Source organism: Delphinus delphis, chromosome 16 (assembly GCF_949987515.2).
Source record: "Delphinus delphis chromosome 16, mDelDel1.2, whole genome shotgun sequence".
NCBI classification, from domain to species: domain Eukaryota; kingdom Metazoa; phylum Chordata; class Mammalia; order Artiodactyla; family Delphinidae; genus Delphinus; species Delphinus delphis.
Genome location: NC_082698.1, coordinates 47,792,259 through 47,813,021, shown reverse-complemented (window position 1 = coordinate 47,813,021; position 20,763 = coordinate 47,792,259). Strand labels below are relative to the sequence as shown.

General features: G+C 53.9%; 1 protein-coding gene across 2 annotated transcripts; it reads right to left on the bottom strand.

Annotated features, from left to right (window-relative positions):
• Positions 1-1,277: 1,277 nt before the first annotated feature.
• LOC132439403 (annexin A8) lies at positions 1,278-18,769 on the bottom strand. 2 transcript variants are annotated; one of them, XM_060033694.1, is made up of 12 exons: positions 18,276-18,769; positions 13,728-13,836; positions 12,595-12,689; positions 11,154-11,267; positions 8,772-8,862; positions 7,919-7,998; positions 7,418-7,477; positions 6,763-6,856; positions 6,412-6,507; positions 4,405-4,463; positions 3,104-3,226; positions 1,278-2,175 (listed from the first exon to the last, which is right to left on the bottom strand). In XM_060033694.1, the coding sequence occupies exons 1-12, from the start codon at positions 18,294-18,296 to the stop codon at positions 2,116-2,118; spliced, it is 1,002 nt and encodes a 333-aa protein (XP_059889677.1). In that variant the 5' UTR covers positions 18,297-18,769; the 3' UTR covers positions 1,278-2,115. The 2 variants fall into 2 exon arrangements, with proteins under 2 accessions (XP_059889677.1, XP_059889679.1); XM_060033696.1 differs by having other exon boundaries at positions 13,728-13,818.
• Positions 18,770-20,763: the final 1,994 nt, after the last annotated feature.

The following is a 20,763-nucleotide window of genomic DNA, read 5'->3' as shown; positions in this document are numbered from 1 at the left end:
GTTGTGCTGCATGAGTTGTGCAATATTTTAAACTACTTGTTCAGAGTTTAAGAGAATGGCCACCAAATTCTTTGACATTTGTCCCATTGACAGATGGGGACTGTGTTTCCTTCCCTTGAAGCTGGGCTGGATTGTGATGACTTTGACCAATAGGGCATGATGGAAGTGATCTGTGTGAGGTTTTGTCACAGAAGCAAATGCATCCCTGAGCCGCCACATAAGGGCTTCCACTACCCTGGGCCCCAACTCTGGTGAGGTCACATGTAGGAGTGTTAGGGGACAGTCCCAGCTGAGCCCAGCCTTCCAGCCGTCTCACCAGCACCCAGCATGTGAGTGAAGAAGCCTCCAGATGATTCCAGCATCTGCCCTAGAGTTCTCTTGACATTTGGGTCTTCCCGACAGAGTCTCCAGACTTGCTGGAGCAGAGACAAGTTATCCGCACTGGGCAACAGGTCTGAATTCCTGACCTACAGAACCCAGGAGCATCATAAAATGATGGTTTTCTACCACTACCTTTGAGGTGGTTTGAAAGCAGCAATTGCAGCAGGGTTTCCACCCCTGCAGGTAAAGGTAAGGAATCTGAGGCTCAGACACACACACACACACACACACACACACACACACACACACACACACACACGAAGTGATTAGGTCAGAGTCACAAGAGCCAGCGCAGCGCAGAGCCAGAATCTACCTCTCCTCTGTGTGAGCTCAAAGCCCCACTGATCTGCCTCGCTCTTTGCTCCCAGGTATTTCCTCCCCAAAGCTGCGTATTAATCTGCCCTTCAATAAAGCATCATTGTTATGTGATGACCTGCATGGGGAAAGCCTGGTCCTGCCCTACAGACCCCTGGCAGGAGCTGTGATGAGATGCTTGTCAATGAATTGACGTCCCGCCAATGTGGCGTGACATCTGGACCTGACATGGACATGTATAAACATATTGTCTAGCCCTGAAAACAAACAAACGATTCTCAGGGTTGCACTCTATAAAAGTTTCTAGTTTGCAAACTGGAAAATGTGTGGAGGAGTTGGCCCCACACCGGGCTTTAAGAGGGACAGTTGAAGGGACTGGGGACATTTAGCTTTGACAGAAGAAGCCTTGGCAGAATATATGGGCTGTCTTCAGAGATCAGAAATGTTGTTAGTGGGAAAGGATAAGCTTTGTAGCCCTAGATGGCCTAGTCTGGAGAGTAGACTCTATGGGGTAGAATTTGGCTAATCAAAGGGGTCCTACTTTGGTCACCTCTAAAAATCCAAAGACACTTACGTTCCAATGTACAAATCTTTATTGTTCTGAAAAGCACAACACAGGTATCTCAGCTTCTCCTGCAACCAGTTCCTATTGCCACTTGGTGAGGATTAGAGATTCTCCAGGCTTGCATCATGGGAGGAAGGAGCACTAATTTGGTCAAGGACTAGAGAAGCCCAAGCCTCTTAGAACACAGTGTCCTTGTGTCAGGCCATTAATTTTCAGCTTTCTCTGTTGGTAGGATGATGAGAGAATTTTTCTTCTACTTATAGCCTAGTATTTTAAAATGAAGCTGGTGAATGAATGTTGGTGATAGCCCACTTGGTCTGGATATATGTGTTCCTTTCTCAGCTGCCCACAAGCATGTGTTCAGAAAGAAACAGGCTCTCACGGCCTTCTCTGGTTGCCTGAAAGACAGGCATATCAGCTGAGACACTTATTAAAATTCCATATTGTCTGGTCTATTCTCTGCAGATCTCAGATTAGTAGATGGGAGTGGGCTGAGAGCCTAGGGGACTCTGTGATCAGTCAGGCTTGGGAAGCTCCTGGGTAGGGAGAAAGAAATCATCACGAGCCCCTGTCGACCCCTTCAGGCTGAGGTATTTGTCAGATCAGATATATGCTAAGGTTGGCGATGTGCTCACACCTGAAAATGACTTGGGAAGACAGTGGAAGTAGGAGCCCCAGGCTGATCCTTACTTCTGGGTCAGGGAAACTGGCTGGAAAGCATTGGAAGCTGGGAGATAGAGGATTGAAAGCTGTGCTGTGGTCCCCCAACCCCCATCCCCACCCATGGCCAAGGTTGAGCAAGCAGGACCCAGTGGCTCCACCTTCCTGGCCTTTGCTCTTGTCCTTCTGAGCCTTCAGGGGTCACTGCCCACCAGGTTCAGCAGGGCATTCTTGTAGTCGCTGCTTGTGTCTTCCTGAGGACAGGAGGGACGTGAGAATTAGAAGGGGGGTTGGTTTGTGACATTGGCTTGACTTGGAGTCACCTCCATCAGGAGCAGCTGCTCTTATTACTAGGAGTTGTGCTTCTCTGGGGGAGACCCGGCACATCCCTCTACAGGTTCCTATGCCACAGGCCCCTCACCGTCACCCGTCTTTCTTTGTTTTCCATTTCAGGCTGTTTCTATTGCCACCTCCAATCCCCTACCACCTACCGCCCCATTCTGAAACATCTTAAAGCAGAAGTGTCTTTTTAGCATATCGTAAGCTATGTGTGTCTTGGAAAGTGTAGTGAACAATGGACACTTGTAGAGTAACTAGAGGCTTGACTTAATAGCCAGTGAAGACTTAGGGATATATTTCTCATGACTTGACTTCTGTTATTGAAGCCGTCAAGGCCTCATTTGGTGTTAATGGCTAGAAGAGCTATTTCTCTTGAAGTCATAGCAGTGTGATAATCACTGTGTTTTCTCAGCTCTAGAACGTTCACTAATTGGAATCAGGTTAGGCAGCCCACTGGAGCTCATATGATTTATGTCCTTCAATTTTTGCTGTCAGGACTACCTGTATCTGTATTTGAATGCTACACCTCGACTCCTACTAAACTATTTACTCTCACTGACTCTTCCGATATCCTTCTGCAAGGATTCGGTGTGTCATTTTCAAAGGGGCAACCGTAACTCAAATGCAAAGCTAACTTTCTGGATGAAACGTACAGGGGCCTCCACTAGCGACACCGACCTCCTTGCTGACCCCTGTACCTAGCACACAGCAATGAATGCAAGCGTGTGATACCCACTGAGGAGGGACGGACACGTGTGACTCGTGACATTGGTCACAGCACTCAGGTTCCCCAGTAAGGTCTCTGTTTAAAACTGCTGTTAGACATGGGAACTCATGGCTCACCACGATCATGCTGCTGAGGGTCTTGCCGTACATCTCCTTGAACCGACACTTGATGAGATTTAAGTCGATCTCACTCCTCGAAACGATGATTCTTATCAGGGTCCCATCGTGAGTTCCAGCTCCCTGGATAAGACACAGCAGTCAACCATCACTTCTTGCCTTCCTGGTCCATCTCTGTGATAATGGACAGATCTATGCTGGGTTCAGGGGGCTTTCGTAGGGGATGGAGGTACAGGAATGAGCCTCCGCTCTAGCAGTGAAGCACTGAGAGGGATGCGCTGAGGGATGCGCTGAGGGATCCCTTGATCTCTTCTCACTCACTGCTCATTTGTCTCTTATTAGACGCCAAACGCCCCAGATGGCAGTGTGTGTTTGATTTGCTACATCAGATTCTAGACTGCTCCAGGAATAAGGCCTCTTCCTAGGGTAGCCACATCATGAAATCAGCTTCACTGGCCAATTCACGTGCAGGACCCTCCTACTCACTTTCATCCTTGATCACTCTCATGTCAGAGGGAGCCATGTGACCAAGCGAATCCCATGCCCTCTCTCATTTCCTGGCCAGATGTAGCCAGAGAGCTTGGGGTTCTTGCTTCAGGTGATGTTAGCAACCATCAATCAGAGAAGGTGGGCTGACTTTAATCTCCAGGAATTATTTTCACTATCTATCTTCCACTGTGGTTCCAGATACCAGAGCCTCCCCTGATAGGAATGTCTTGAACATCTGAGTGGCCAGTGCCACCTTTTGGATAACAGGCAACCCCAGATGGGCACCCTGGCACACGCAGGGTTGTTGAACTGCTGTGTATGGCAATCTCCCTCTTAAACATGCCCGTTCAAAGGATGCCTTGACCTCCTGGCAATCCTGACCTGTGCTTTGTCAAGGAGGCCACGTGGGCAATGATGCATAAATAAAATCATGAATAAAAAAGACAATTGCACTGGCTTGGACTCAAATCAACACTTTGCCACCTACTAGCTGTGTGACCTTGACCACAAGCCTTGGTTTCACGCCCTCTGGGAGGGCAGGTTACTACATAAGTTTCACAGGATTGTGGTGAGAGTTCAGTACCATGAACACCTGTTGAATGCACCTACTCAAATTCAGCCTTCAGGAGCTGTGGCTTCCCTTCCCTAGCTTGGTTTGCCCTTTGAGAACTAAAACCATTCTGGTCCACAAGGAGGCTGGGATGAGAGGAGACCCAAGTGTCGAAGACTTGGGTGGTGGCTCTGAGCTCCTTGGCTTTGCAGTTGTGGCGTGTAGGACTGAAGGTCAGGCACACAGAAGACAGAACAGTTACCTTCATGGCATAGTAGAGGCGCTCTGCAAAGTAGCTGTGGAGGTTCCGGGTGCATTTCACTGGCAAACAGGAAAGTTCTGTTAGCAACCAGAGGTTGTAGGCGACATTGTATACATGTTTATTTAGTTATGTCTTGCTTTGGGTCTTAAGGGTTAGTGTTGTGTAAGTCTTGGCCTATTTATCTGTGCTCTGCCTAGTCCTAAAATGAGAGGCTCTGTGTCAGGAGGGGTGGGGCAGGGAAGGAAGCCCAGGGCACTGGGCACAGGTGCAAAGGCCGAGAGTAGGCAGACAAAAGGGCGAGGTGTGAAACGCACTGGGACCCACAGGGCTGGTCTGGCTCATCAGAGCACAGCTCCACCAAGGGAGTCCCTGGGCTCTTACATTCCAGACACAGCTTCACCAAGAACCTAGCCACACAGCTCCATGGAGGAGCCACCGTTGTGGTGACCACTGGCCTCTGAGTGCCTGCTTTACATGTCACCTCTCAGAGGGCCCCTGCAGGTTGAATTCTCCTGTGACAGATGGGTTTTGGACCCAGAGCGAGAAAGCACCCGGGGCATCTGGCCCTATCCTCGCTTTCAGGGATGCTGTTTCAGAGACTTGGTGTCTGGGTGGGGAGGTTGGTGTTTTAATCCAAGGTGGCAGAAAGAGCGAGGGCTTTGAGGGAGGTAGGCATGAGTTTGAACCCTGCTTGATGGTACCAGGTGCCTAGTGACTTGATCTCCCTGCCTTGCACCATCCTCACGTGTGAAGTGTGATGAGTCTTCAAGGATAAACAAACAGGAAGTGCCCAGCACACCAGGGCCCGGCATAGCCTTGCTTTTCCCTGCCTGTAGATTTTATTCAGGAGTTGTTTAAATCGGATCCAGGGGCTGCCTTTGGAAGCTGAGACTGGAGCAGGAGGCATGCATAGATGCTCCGACATAGATTGGATTTATCACAGCAGTCAAAGGCAGCTGGGAGAGTCAGATACCCCAGTTTACCCCCGTGGACCAGGACACACTGTGCAGCTCCCCTGGCTGCTCGGCACACAATGGGCACAGCCTGGTGTGGAGGTGACCTTGGTTCCATCGTGGGAGGGAGGAGGGAAGTCCCTCTGCCCTGGGCCTCAGTTCTTCACTCTGCAATGACTCCGCTCCCTGTCAACTTTGGCTCTGGACCCCAGGATGTGCTCTGCAACCTGTCCTCCTACATGAATCTGACCTCATGCTTCGTGGAAGGTTGTCAGTGTTCCCCTAGTGTCAGACCACCGATCACTCAGTTTGGATTCCAACTACACATCATCATTTCTTCAATCAGCAACTGAGGCAGGGACCAAACCCCTGGCTAAAGTCCAGCTAGGTGACTTCAGGGCTTCAGTCAGAGCCGGAATGTTCCTTGTGTGGCTGCTGTGGGTGAGCACAGGCCCTGGGCCCCGCACAATCCTGCACATGTGCACACACACACACGCACACACACTCACACGCACAACTCTCGCACACACACTCATGTGCACACTCTCGCACGTACACACACGTGCACACACTCTTGCACGCACACACTCACACACTTAGACGTGCACGTGCATGCACACTCACGCACGCACACACTCACACACACCCACTCGCGCCCGCACACACGCATACAGTCTCACTCGCACACATATGCAAGCACACACACTCATGCAACACGTGCACACACTCACATGCACACACTCACGCGCACACACTCACGCACACGCACATACGTGATGACACACTCATACGGCACTGGGCACTCTGTGGGCAGCACAGAGAACAATCTCTGGCACGCTGAGGACACGAGGGCCTCCCCTAGTAGCTCCAGTGTCCTGGGTGAAGGGCACATGCTGAGAGTGGCGGCTGGTGTGGAGGTTGGCTTTGAAGGTGAACATAGGGACCCAGCACTTGCTGTTGCACCCTGGGCCCTTCGCCCTTTGGTGCTGCCCCACTTCTGAGCCCCAGGGCCAGCAGACACACGTGAGCCCGAGCGCGGAGCTCCGTCTCTCACCCACTGTGAGCATGGCCTCCTCCAGTGAGCCGTGGGTCTCACTCTTGATGCTGTCCTCAATGCTCTTGCTGGCCATTTTCTCATAGTCCTCAAACACTGTGGAGAGACGCCTTCTCTCAGGGGACACGCACATCTCAGCACGACGCCCCCCAGCATCTCAAATAGGAGACTGCACGTCAGTGCACCACCCCGACCTCCACTTGGCTGCTGGGGAAAGGGTCCAGGGCTCCTTGGCTCTTTCCCCAGCTCCATGATTTGACAAGGCCACGCACTGGGTATTCAGTGTGAAGGGAGAGGACCTAGAGCCAGGGTGCCTCCCTGTCCCCCAGGACCTCCCTACCTCCCCGGTACCTCTCATCAGGTGTGTGGCACTGCGCGTGCACAGGATGGTGATGAATTTCATCTCATCAGTCCCACAAATCTTCTCACCCGCTGCGTAGAGATCCTGGCATTGGGACACCCACGACAACCAGTGAAGGCGAGCAAGGGGGGTGAAGAACAGCCCCCCATCCACCCTGCCAGGTTGGCATTCTCCTCTGCTCGATCATCTTTTTGACTGGGAGCCTGCTATCCCCGTGGTTAAATTCTCTTCTCGATACCGGGCTGCTCTAGGAACTGCCCCGCCTCCCCTCCGGGGCTTTGCTCTGCCTCTGGGCGCCTTCAAGAGCTCTGCCAGCAGGCAGACCTATAGAGAGCTCAATGCACACATCTGGGCCTCAGAGGCCCAGCATCCCTGGGTTCATAGGCTGTTCCTGCCCGGGCAGAGCTTCAGTGAACCCCACCCAAATCAATCTCCTTCCTCCCCTCCACCCTCACTTCCCTTTGCAGACACCAGAGGGTAAAGGCCTGCAGAGAGCTGAGCCAGGGCCCAGCCTAGCATCAGAGAAAACCCCCGTGGGCAGAGGGGCTGGGTGAGGCTTTTAGGCTTCAGCACCCTGGAGTCTAGATGGCAGAGGGTGGGGTTCAGGGTGGCCCGCAGGGCAGAGCTGCTGAGGGGTAGCCTTACCTGTGCATCTTGCAGGGCCAGTCCTGGGTCCACGAAGCCACACAAGTCATCTCTGCTGCCCTAGGAACAGAAGAGGTGACTCTGTAAGGCAGGCTGGCTGAGCAGAGCAGCCGGGACAGAGGGGACAGCCAGGTAGGAAGGCAGGCAGTTATTCTCTCCAGGCCTTGGCCTCTCATCCGTAAAGGGAGAGTCATAAGGAATGTCCCGTAAGGAGCTGCGGGACTCAGTGAGCAAAAGTGAGCCACGTGCCTGCCATGGGGCCTGGTGGGAGGGACCTGCTCAGTGACGGGCCCTCTCCTACTTTCTGGAGAGGTGCCGGGGCTCTGCCATGAGGACACTCCGAGCCCGCTGGGATGTACCCAGTGAGCCCAGGCCCCAGTGGCTGTACCACACCCTTGCCCCCCACCCCACCCCAGCAGCTTTGCCCAAGAGCCACTCTCTGAGGGGGGATCGGTGGGGATCCCCCAGACAAGGGGCTCCCAGGAGCCTGGGCTGTGATACCTGCAGGAGGCACACCAGGATCCTCTCCAGGTAGCCGCTGGTGTCTGCTTGGATGTCTTCCTCCAGGCTGGACCAATAGTCTGCAGGGGATCAGGACCATGAGGCTCAGACCTGCTTCCCTCCTCCTCGCCCCATTTCTCACCCTTTTCCTGACTAAAGCCTTCCAGGAGAGATGAGTCCTTGGCACAGGGAGAGTTTGCTCTGTCCAGGTGTCTGAGTGGCAGAGGCTCCCTGCTGGTGGTTGTTCAGACCTAGGAAGCAACATGGGTTGCCAGCCAAGCTCGAAGCACAAAGATGGGCCAGGCCAGAGAGCCAGGGGCTGCTGATTGAGCCTTATTTCATCACGTGGTTCGGCAAATCCAGGAACTTCCGGTGGACTCCCCACCAGGCAGACATTGTGGAGGATGGGCTTTGCCTCGCAGCCCACGAGAGCTGGCTAGGGCTCCACACCCGCCACTGCAACGGGGCCCTGCATGGTCCCCAGGGTCAGCCTGTGCCTGGCCAGGAAGGTGTCAGCCCCGCCCACAGCTGACACAGCCAGCGGCCCGCAGTGCTGCCACACTGTCAAGGGGCAGAGAACTTAATGGGTGCATGCCCTCCCCCGCAGCAGCCCATGCGCTTAGGGAGCTCAGAGACAGATCCCGACTCATATCCAATCTCACTGTCAGGCACGGGATTTGGCACACAGAAGGTGCTCAGCGTCTGTGTGTGGAAAAGCCCAGAAAGAATCCTTTCCAATGTGGCCCAGTACACGGCTTGTCTCTTATTTGCCGCTAGGCTGCCAAAGCTCATGGTCATTCCCAAGCTAGCCTTTAACTCAGGGCCACATCCTCCCTCTTAGCAGGCCCCTTACCCTCCTCATATGCCTTCATTATCTCCTGCAGCTCGTTCTTGGTCCGAGAAGCCAGGATTTCGATGATGACACCCTCTCTGGTTCCTAAGCCCTGTGGATAAAAACCTCTGCCTGCTGGAGAGCTCTGTCCACACCCTCCTGCTCTGTCCGCACTCTCTTTTGTCAAGAAGCAAAAGGAAGAGTCCTAGGACAAACCAGTTAGCGTTCTGCTGGGGGGCCTCTGCTGGAGGATGTTACTGGGGGAGATCACGTGCATTTGTCTTCAGTGGTGGATACTTGTGGGCAAGTGATGTGATGGGAGAGCTGTGTCTCAGCTCAGCCCTCTATAGCTGGGTGGTCCCAAACAGGTCACTCCACCTCCCTGAGCCTGAGGGTCCTCATCAGGACACAGGGATAATAAGCCACCCCCACCCCGAAGGTGGAGATAATAGATGTAAACTGCCTGGCATGTCCACACAGTAAGTGCCCTTTCAATTTTTCTTTTTTTTCCTGCACTGTGCAGCATGTGGGATCTTAGTTCCCCAACCAGGGATCAAACCCATGCCCCCTGAATTGGGAGCATGGAGTCTTAACCACTGGACCACCAAGGAAGTCCCTTTTCAATTTTTTCTTTTTTTTTTGGAGTAAGTACCCTTTCTTTCTTTCTTTTTTAAATTAAATTAAATTAAATTAATTTTTTTTATACAGCAGGTTGGTATTAGTTATAAGTGCCCTTTTTTTTTTTTTTTTTTTTTTTTTTTTGCGGTATGCGGGCCTCTCACTGTTGTGGCCTCTCCCGTTGCAGAGCACAGGCTCCGGACGCGCAGGCTCAGCGGCCATGGCTCACGGGCCCAGCCGCTCTGCGGCATGTGAGATCTTCCTGGACCAGGGCACGAACCCGTGTCCCCTGCATCGGCAGGCGGACTCTCAGCCACTGCGCCACCAGGGAAGCCCTATAAGTGCCCTCAATGGAGATGATTATTATTACTTGGTCCTGACTCCTTCTTAATCATCTTTGAATGCAAAAGGAGCAGTGGGAAGTTACGGGAAATTGGGGGACCAGGCACGAGACAGCAGAGGCTGGCTCCTAATTCCTGCACACCTGGTCTAGCAATGTCCTAAGAAGGACGAATTTTGGCTCCATCAAGGCCAGATGATGGCGGGGGCCAGTCTGTGTTTGGTGGCAGTCTGAGTGATAGGGACAGAGTAAAGGGACAAAGAAGATGATTAAATAGTTAATCCCACTAGGGCATTGTCAGTAGAGAAAAAAAGTATGGGAAACCCCTGTAAGTTAATGATCACTCAAGAAACCAGGTTTGCTTAGCCACAAAACCAAGCAGGCTTGCTTAGCAACAAAACCGTGCAACAGAAGCATGGCCCCCAAACAATAAAACAATGGTGGAACGAGACCCACATCCTGCCCAGTGAACTCAGTAAGTTAATGATTCCTAGAACATGCTCCTCTGTGCACACTAAAAACAAAAATATAAGGAAGAGGTGACATTACACTGAAACCTGAGATGATTTACCATATTTTAGTATACGTCACATCCTTTTTGCTCATTTCCATTGCACCACGACAGTCCCGGTTTGACCATGAAACAAGAAACAAGGGACAAGAAAACTCCCCTGCCCGACATGGAGGAGGGAACTGATGATAGAAGCGTGAAGTCTACTCAAGAACGAGGAAGAAGGTGGTCTTCTCCCCCTCCCCACTCTTCCTTTCAGTAGGGCTTCCCTGGTGGCGCAGTGGGTTAAGAGTCTGCCTGCCAGTGCAGGGGACGTGGGTTCGAGCCCTGGTCCGGGAAGATCCCACACGCTGCGGAGCAACTAAGCCCGTGAGCCACACCTACTGAGCCTGCGTGCCACAACTAATGAAGCCCACGTGCCTGGAGCCCGTGCTCCGCAGCAAGAGAAGCCACCGCAATGAGAAGCCCGTGCACCACAACGAAGAGTAGCCCCCGCTCGCCGCAACTAGAGAAAGCCCATGTGCAGCAACGAAGACCCAATGCAGCCAAAAATAAATAAAAACAAAAAACAAACAAAAAACAAACAAAAAAACTTGTAGCCCACTAAGTTCTTGGGGTGGCACCTTCTTGCCCACCTACTTGTAAGCCCCACAAGCGTCCTATTCTAATAAATCACTTCTTATCTATCACTTTGCCACTCACTGAATTCTTTCCGTGCTGAGAAGGAAGAACCTACGCTCTACCAAGTCCCGAAACATGTTGTATGATTTCACGAGCAGCAGGCTGCAAGCTCGCTGGGCTCGTTCCAAACAGTGGCTCAAGGGGAGCTCAGAGCTCCCTGTGCCAGGCTTTCTGGGGAAGGCAGTCCCGGGCATCGTTCCCCCACCCAGTCCTTGTAAGTGTTTCTGCCCCCGCCCCCCACTTGCTTGGTTACCTTCATGGCGTCGTACAGCTCCTTGGCTTCGTATCTGTATGGAGGGTACATGAGGGCTATGATGAGCCTCTCGAACTCGGCGCTCAGCTCCGACTTCAGCGTCTCGATGAGATCCTAAGGCAGGAGCAGGGAAGGGTGGTGCTCTGTGCGCTGTGTCCCCTGGAGTGCAGGCAGCGGGTGCTGGCTGGGCCCAGGGGCTCTGGCTGGATTTCCACGTGGGCTCTGCCACACGCTGGTGCTGGCTGGGGCTTCTTGGGCCAGCAACTCAGCCTCTCTAAGCATCCTTACCCTTTTCTGTGAAATAGAGACCTTGGTGCTCCTGCTTCATACCATTGCTTAGGCGATTGGTGGAGAGATGTCGAAATCCCTCTCAGCGCAGCGCCAGGCACACCATGAGCCCGAAATACAAGTCTGTCATTAAGCTCATCAAGTCCCTGTCACTTAGCCCATAGACACTCAATGAATGAGTGAAATGAATTAAGGACTCTATCTCACGTGTGTCTCCGTCTAAGGGCACTTATATTCGCAAGAAACCACAAGGCCACACCCAGCTGATCTCCCCTCACAGCACAGCGAAGGACCAAGGGCCTTGTCAGACCTGGATTTAAATCCCAACCTTGTTGCTTATAGGCTCTGGGATCCTGGACAACATCCTCCACCTCTCAGAACATGAGTTTCCTCTGACGTCGAATGCAGAGAATAATGCATCGTTGTGAAGGTTAAGAGAGAGAAATTATTTTTTACGAGAGCACATTGGGTTCTCCCATGGAGTGTTTGGGCTTCATCATTCATCTTCCTGGGTCACGTGTCCACATTGCCAATGTGTGCTAATGGAGGCTTCCGGCCACCACGGCTCTGTGTGCATTTATTCCTGTGTTTAGCTAGGATGCCGATGCCTCGCTCTGTCCTGGGGGCGGCGGGAGGAGGGACAAAGGGTCCAGGCAGCGTGCTCCCTGCCCTTGGATTTCGCCTGTGGCAGGAGGGAAGGGGCACGGGAAGAGCAGCTCCAACACGAGGAGACAGTCCTGCGGCACAGCACAGAGCAGAGTCCGGCCTGCATCTCTGGCGTGTGGGAAAGAGAAGGGCCTTCCAGTCTTGGGGAATAGGACAAGGAAAGCATAGAGGCAGGGAAACAGCTCAGGGATGGGGCCGTGGAGCAATTGTAAAGGAGCAAGTGAGAAGTTGGGAAAGGAGGTTGGGGCCAGACATCAGAAGGCTGGACCAAGCAGGGCTGTGGGGAGCCATCAGTAAGTTTTCAGAGTTAAATCTGATTTTCAGAGAAACAATGCATCATGTTTTTAGCATATGTCCCAAATGCCCCATGTTGCCAGTGGGCTGGGCTCTAGACCAGCTGGACCTCATCCAGCAAGGCCCTGCCTGCAAGGCTGTCTCTGGCAGCAGTGGTCCCTACAGCCCCCCGACCACAAGAGCCCCCCTTTACCTTGCCAAACTGAGCCATGAAGGACTTGGCGATCTGCTGCCTCTGTGCGTTGCTTCTCTGTGTGAGCACATCGATGATGGCCTGCTCGTTGGTCCCTGCAGGGGGCACAGTATGAGCACCCTCATTGCCCCTGGGGGACTGATGAGGGCTGGGGAGGAGGGAAGGCAGCTGCTTGGTGGCCAACCAGTGGGGACGCACCACCTGGAAACTCCCAAACCTGATGATTTTCGTGGTGTAGACAAGACAGAAAATCCATCTGTCCCCTCCGTCCACACAAGGTTGGGGTGCAGCCAGGCCCAGCCTCACAGCGATAGAATCTGAGGCCCCTCTGGTTATCTGATCTGCTCTGGACATCAGCTGGAAACTCCGGAGCTCAGGCAGTGGGACCTCCTGCCCTGACCTCCCTTGTGCTGGTGGCCATGGGGGAGGATGGGGACAGAGGGTCCAGAAAGCTGGATCTGAGTCCTGGCCCAGCAGCTGGGTGAGTAGAAGCCTCACCTCCCCAAGCGTCCACATTTTTCTTTGGGAAGTGGAGATAATAATAAAGATTCCACAGGGAGCAGAAGACGGAACATGATTTCTCAGCTTGTTTGGGAACGGCAGTTTTTGTTAATGCCCCAATTCACCAGTCAGAGCCGGTTAGAGGGTAAATCCTGCCTGCGTGACAGCACGAGGGCTGTCTGGGCCGGGTTATCCAAACCCCAGCCGGCCCCCGGCCAGCCCTTTCCTGCTCACAGGAAAGCAGGCGCTGGAGACAGGACGGTCAGCTCTGCACAGCTCCCAACATAGTCCCATCCGAAATTCAGTGACACGCAGGGTTCAGAGCTCTCGGGGCCGTTTTATGAGGGAGAAAGCGCAGACTGAATGGGGGGAGGTCTCTTGCACAAGGACTCGCAGGAACACACAGCAGATGGCCTCCCCCTCCCCACCCCCATTACTCACAACTGCCCTCCCCCCTCTCCAGTCTTGGGAGTCTGTGTAGACCTGTTCTGGAGAAGGTGGGCCCTGTGTGATTCTCTGGGTGCCAGAGGATTATGGGGAGACGCTCATTCCCATGGCTGTGAGCAGAGGGGTCTTGAGCAGAGTGGGCAGAGCCCCAGAGAGTCACGGGCTTCTGGGTCAAGGCCACTCACCGATCCCCTTCATAGCTTTGTAGAGGGTCTCTGCGTCGGGGTCTGGGTTGAAGTGGCGACTGCTCTTCACCGAGACACCCTTCTGTTCAATCTGCAAGAGAAGCCACGCCTGCTCAAAGCAGGAATGTGGGGAAGGCAGCGCCCCTTGCAGCCAGCCCAGCAGGGTGAGCACCAGCTCGACCCCTGCAGACCAGCGGCTGAGCCTCCATCCGTCCTGGCCCTGCCCATCCATCCAGGGTGAGGGGAGGCCCAGGAGAGGCCGCAGCTTCTGGACATGCTAGTTTCCATCAGGTCGTGCTGAGGAAGGGGCACCTTTGTCCACTTTGCACTAGGTTGCCATATGGTCCTCTCAGGTCAGGGCTGCAGAAGACCCACGTGCCTATTAGCCCCTCGGCCAAGGGGAGGCCTGTCCTGCCAGCTCGGCCCTCAGGCTGGAAGGAGGGGCCTCCTGAGGAGGACTGGGTCGGCGCCACCCGGCCACCCTAAGAGGTGTAATCCCAGCTCTCAGCCCCAGTGCCAGCCCTGGGGAGTTGGGGCTGGAAGGCTCAGACGGTGTAGGGAAAGACCTCAAAGGTGGATGGCACTGTGGCCACTGCCAGAGCCTCTGTGCTGACTGTGGGGCAGCAAGAAGAGGCTCTAGAGACTGGACTCCAGCCTTCGGTGTTGGGAGCCTCATCTGTCTCCTGAGACTCCCACGGCCAGCTTCCCCGTGGGCACCACACCCCCACCCGCTCCTACAACCCAGCAGCCCCGTGCCACGTCTCCTCTGTAGCTCTGGGTCCTTAGATCCTCAGTTGGACATTTGTTTTCTCCTTACTTGCACTTCCTGGGTTTTTGTGACGATCAATGGACTTTAAGGAAAAAAATAAAAACAACCAAAAAATTTGGAGAGATAGAGTTGGGGTAGGGGGCCTGGCCTGAGAAAAGATCAGCAGGGGTTTGGGGGGCCGCTGAAGAGGGAGAATCCTTCAGAGTCCAGTGATGGTTTTATTGCGGTGACAGGGCACAACAATGGAATCTCCTAGGAGATCTGTGAGGCCAGATGACCCAGGGGCTATTCACTCAGAGGCGTTAGCTGTGTAGGGAAGGGTACCCCCAGAGACAGTGGCCTGACTGTGAGGGATTGCTGGTTCCCCTTGGGGCTCTGTGGGACTGCCTTGTCTCCTGTGCAGAATGGCTGCAGAATGGCCCCTTGTTTTAACAGGCTGGCGCCAGCCAGAGCCACAAAACCTCTCCCATCCCCGCCCCATCCTGGGGCGTGGGCTCTGAATCAGGCTGCATCTCTCCCAGGCAGTGCCATCTGAGGGCAGGCAGCAGGAAGGGACAACCCTGCTCAAAGCTACAAGGACAGCGATCAAGCAAGGAAAGGCTTAGTGGAGCTGAACACGCTGCCTCCCTACTCCTTCTATCCACCCCTCATCCACTCATCTACTCTTCCACCTACCCACCTACCAATCCACTCATCCATGCATCCATCCAGCCATCCAGTCAGCCAGCCAGCCATCCACCTATCCAATCACCACATCCATCATTTTTTCCTCCCTTTCTTCCTTCCTTCCTGGCCCTGGTCAGATCCTGAAAATACAGAGCAGCTTCCCATCCATGGTATATCTGTAAGGATATTTCTTTTGAGTAAAAAGTCTTTCCATATCCTTTGCTTGAATTTCAAATATCTGGTGACAGATTTTCCTACTTTATTTCTTAGCACCATGTTTCACAGAAGAAATGACGAGAAGTAATCCCCTGTGCAAACTTCATCCAGAGAGCCTTTGTGCTCCCAGATGCTGCCAGCTGCATGCATGCATCTATTGCATCCCTTTTTTGTGGAGTCATGGGCAGCTGTGACTACTGTTAGTGATTTGAGCACCTCCTACGTGCCCGGCCTTGTGTGTTAGAGGCTTTAGGTGCTTTAGATGCAATGCTCTTCTTGCTGTCTCGGCCAGTCACACTAGGGAGCTACGAATGCCCCATTTTACAGCCTGGGCTTCGAGCGCCTGGTTACGCAAGGTGCGCAAGGTTACGCACCTAGTAAATGGTGGTGCAGGATTTAACCCACAGCCTGACTCAGAAACTAAGCTCTGTCTGCCGTCCCCATGCTCTCAATGACTCAACCTTTCCCAGACATGGAGTTTTCCCGGTACCCTTCGCTGAAGGAAACCTTGCCCACAGGAATGCAGGTCGTTTGTGAGCATGGGGTCATGTCAGATCTCAGTGCTAAGCTCTGGAGGCTGCCCAGGAGGGGCTCTCCCCCATCCCTTACCCCAGGCTGGCACTCAGGGGGCTGTGCAGCAGTGACTGACCAGGCCACGTGTGCCAGTCACCATGGAGTGGCCTACTCAGCGGGTCTGGGGTTGGGCTCCAGTGGCAATGTTTGTAACTAACGCCCTGGGGGTTGTGATTTCATTGCATTGGGGAGCCCCAGCCTTACCTCCCACGCTAAGGTGTTAGGGGGAAAAAAGACAAATCAGACCCCTCCCTGGTGGGTGGTTCTATCTACCCACTCCCCACTCCATGCTGGAGGAGGGGTCTGCCTAGGCCCTTGCCGGGTCTTGCACAGGGCAGGCTAGTCCACACAGGAACATTTTCACTGAAAAGGTGACTCAGCCTGGCTTGTGACTCTGTTACGTGTCTGTGAAGGTCTCAGGGGAGCTGCCACACCTTTGCCTTCCCCCATCACAGGGCTGCCCCGGAGAACTTGGGAGGCAGAACTTCATCTCCACAAGAGAGGCACAGACGGGCCCCCCTCAAGCTGATCTTTCACGCCCCTTGGCTGCCCTTGGCTTGTGGGTGGCCGAACCCCATAGAGTTTGAGCTCTGGCGTCAGGTTGCTCAGAGTCTAACCCAGACTCCAACACTTCGTAGTGTGGCAACCTTGGGCACCGTCTTAGTCTCCTTGTGGCTCCGTTTCTTCATCTGTGGGTAAGGATATTGGCATCTATATTGTACTGCAGAGGTGTACAGGCTCAAGTGAGATATTGACAGAGGAAGGTCCAGGGCACAGTAGGTGCTCAAGGAATGTCACTGTTATCCTGCCAGGTTGTCATCCAGCCTCCCTGCAAGGAGGCTTCTGCCTGCCTGTCTGGGTGGGCCCAAGGATGGGCCTTTGCCCCGTCCCACTGGGAGCAAGGCCCAAAGTCAGGCCACCTTGGGCAGCAGCTGACTTTGGAAAGTGCCCAGCACTGGACTCTCCCTGCCATGTCTGCCTCCTCAAAGCCTCGTTCCCCATCAGCCAGGATGAAGCTGGAGGCCTCCCTGGCCCTTGCCCTCTCCTGGCTGTTTCGCTGGGGCCAGATGGCTGCCACACCTTGCCCCTGCTCTCCTCTCTGTCCCACCTGTCCAGGCCCAGCATGTCTGAATCTGGGTTGTGATGTTTGTGACAAAGAGATTTCCTGAATTAGGATAAGCCCGGGTCACCCACTAAGACTCACAGAGAGCCTGGGGGCAGGGACAGAGAGAGACCCCAGTTCACACTAGACCCCCACCTGCTAGCTGTGGGACTGTGCAAGTTACTAGATATGGCTGAGGCTTGGTTACCTCATCTGTGAAGTGGAAATAGCAGCCCTGATATCCCAGGGCTGCCTGGGGATGAAATGAAGGGAGGTGTGCGGAGCACACAGCGCTGTCTGCCCGGGAGACATCACCTGCTCCTCATCTTCGTCCCCCTTTTGTGTTTTCAACTCCTTAGCATGAGACAGCGTCGGACTCAAACCCAGATGAAACACTCCTGAGAATCTGTTCATTCACTGGACATGGGAGACTTGGGGGCAGGATGTGCTGTCCCCTTCACTCAGCCATCTGTCACTCTGTAAATTTCACTCATGGATTTCAAATGTGGAAGGCCCCTGTGGCCCAGGTCGTCCTCCCATCCCCTGAGGAGAAGACGTTGATGAGTCCTCTAACATCAGCCTAGTCAATCAGGTGACTCTCCAGCTCAAGGTCCTTCAATGGCTCCACATTGCTCTCAAGGTGGAGCCCAAGCTCCTTAGCCTGCCACGCACAGCTCTGCAGCAGCCGGCCCTGCCTGCTTCTTTAGGTGCGTTTCCCCCGACCCTCTACCCTCCCATCCAGGACCCTCAGGCTTACTTCTCTTTAAAGCCAAGCTTCCCAGTCTTCTGAACCTTTGCACATACTGTTCCCTCTTTAAGGAAACATCTGCCTGATTCTCCCTAAACACACGCATGTGCATACACCGCACACACACACACACACACACACACACACACACACACGCACATGCACACACATGGACATATGACTCAACAATGACTGCCCCTTGTTTCCAGCAGCCTGACCCCTCCCTTTGGGCTCCCCCAGCTCCTCAGCTTCCCCAGGTGCATTTCAAGGTTTCTTTATCTGCCCATCTCCCCTGTTCCCATCCTGGCCACCATGAATGCCTCTGGGACCGGGGCAGTATCTCCTTGTCTTCCTCCCCAGGGGGTAGCCCAGTCCTGTGCCTGCCCTGGCAGGAAACAGAGGGTTGCCCGAGCTGACCTCTCTCTAGGCCAACACCACGAGGGAACCCTCCACCTCCGCTCGCTCTGCACTTACCCAGGCTTTCCACCAGGCCATCTGGTTTACCTCAGCGTGCCTTTCGTCAGGGAGATGAAGATGTACCGGTCAGGCCTCCCTCCACTCTGAGACTCTGCACACTTGGCCCTGCTGCACTCAGAAGAGCAGGCGGCTTGGGGGTGGGTGTGGTGGCACCAGCATGCAGGCCCCAGGCCCCACCCCGTACCACACCTGCACACACCCCGTGCTGCCCCCGGGCTCTGGGCTCCTCCTGTGGCTCTCAGGCCCCACCCTGGCACCGGCCCAAATGCCCTGTGGAAACACACCGCTCGCCGCCAAATGTCTGAGCTGTGGCTGTTACACAGACTGGGAATGCTGAGCTCCAACCTGTGAAAACCCCACTTAGCAAACACGGGTCTTCATTCGGTCTTTGCTAGACCTGATCTATTAAAAGGAGTCTGTTTATTGCACGGCTTCTCCCCAGTGAACAATGTAATGGGGAGCTCTGCAAAGGACATAAAATAATAGCAGCCTCCGCTGGTTGGGGCGTCTCTATGCCTAGATCCCTCTTTAATCACTCTGTGCACTCTATCCTCTTTAATCTTTGCCACAAAAGTTAAATGGAAACTCCAAGGTTTAGATAATTGGAATAAATCACACTTCTGGTGGGAAAAAGCCACGTGATCCACCAGGCCTCTTGGACTTGCCGGCTCTGCCACGGGCCCTGCAGGACACGCTGGCTGCCAAGGGAGACAGGAACCTCTTGGAAAGAGGTTAATTCTTTCCTTTCTGGAGTTTGCCCTCCTTGGGGCCCCTGCCTAGAACATTCCTTAGCACCACTCTCCCCATGCCACCCCTTAACCTGCCCTTCAGGGTAAAGACCTTGTCTCAGCGACTACCCGGTAACCCCTCCATCCTGGGGTTACTTCCTCAGGGCTTCCAGAACCCCCATTGCTCCTAGGGCCCCAGAGAAAAACAGTCCTACGCTGGTGTGACTTGCATTCAGTGAAACCTCTCAGGGTGTTGATGAAAAATTAATTGGTTGATCTAAGAAAGCAATGGAAAATTTTATTCGAGCCAAATTTGAGGATTATAACCAGGGAAGAGCATCTCAGAAGGCTCTGAGAACTGTTCCGCCTGTTAGAAGTCAAGACACAGCTATATAAGTCTTTTGAGACAGAGGGCTGTACATTAAATGACGTGTTATTAATAGTTTACGCAATCCAGATCTAAGCGCCATGTGACCCCTTACAAGATCAAGAAGGAATGTTATCTTTTAAGGAATTGTCCAGCCCGTGCTAGGAGAATGTTGCTCTTTATGACCGAGCAAGTGTTTCTGCCCACGGGAGGTCTGGTGCCGGATGCACAGTGCGGGAGAGGGGAGGCCAAAAGGCAGAGAAAATTGTTTATGTTTAAATTATTCTTGTCTTGCCATAAAATATGAATTTTATTTCATATTTTATAATTTTATTTCATATTTTATTTCATATTTTATAATCCGGAGGGGACAGTAAGAACTGTCCCCTCCGGATTCCTGACCCTGGTTCCAGTGCTCCTTTCTCTACACAGTCCCCAGGCTGTTCCTTCTGGAAGTGAGGGCTGGGCAGGTGGGGAGGGAGCCGTGCCCGCATGCGGAGGGGAGGGGAGGCAGCTGGGGCTGGGCGCGCAGCCGCTGCCCAGGGCTGCCGTGGGAACTGGACGGTCATCACACAGAGCTGTGGGAAGCCACCATAAGAGGAAGACTGCAGCCTGCTTCAGGTCACATGGACTGAGACAGGGCCTGCTTGGGGCCCCAAACTCCCCACCCTCCTTGGGAGCCCTTGGGGCCAGAACCAAGGCGTCCTCACTGGTGAGTCTTTCTCGGGACCTCAGCTGCTCACGGGGGCCGTGCCCACGTCATGCCATGAGGATCAGGGTCTGGGGAGTGGGTATCCTCCAGGGGGTCTGTCCAAAGTCAGTTATGAGGATGACCCTAGCTAGGTCACCGCAGTGTGGTGGCCCTGGGCCGAGCCCAGAGAGAAACTCTGGACTGTGAGACCAAGACAGGCCACAGAGCTCGGTGCAGAGAGAATGTCAGACAGGATCCTGCCCTCTGAGGGTCCACAGTGCACAGCGACCCAGTGAGGTCGCAGGAGAAATCCTGCCCTCGGTGACCTGCTCCCTCCAGCACTTGTGCCCTCTTCTCAGGCCCCGCCCTGACCAGCTCCTGCAGGCGGAACCTCACCTTCGTTTTGAAACTCTGGGCTTAGCTTCTAGGATGGCCAGCACTCCTGGCCATTCTTTTTCATCTCTTTTCTGCAACCAAACTGTCCCCTAGGACTCCTCTCTGGGCTTCCATTCTTCCCCCTTTTTGTTGGTGGTTCTGAGGCTAGGCTGTCCTTTGGGCTCACCTGGGTACCTCCTACCCCAGAGACGAGAGCCCCAAGGTCTGCACCTGCTCTTTTGGGGTGCCCTTGGCTCAACGTCCCCATCCCAGAATCACCCGCTGACATCATGTCACTATGGGTCTCTGACGTCCTGCGTCATC

Bases quoted from the DNA above. Each gene is read 5' to 3' on its own strand.
- LOC132439403 (XM_060033694.1), bottom strand. From the start codon at position 18,296: ATGGCCTGGTGGAAAGCCTGG. The intron at 7,999-8,771 runs GTAAGGGGCCTG...GATCCCCTGCAG, and splicing joins AATGAAGGCATATGAGGAGG to ACTATTGGTCCAGCCTGGAG. The intron at 6,857-7,417 runs GTAAGGCTACCC...TCCCAATGCCAG, and splicing joins TGGCCCTGCAAGATGCACAG to GATCTCTACGCAGCGGGTGA.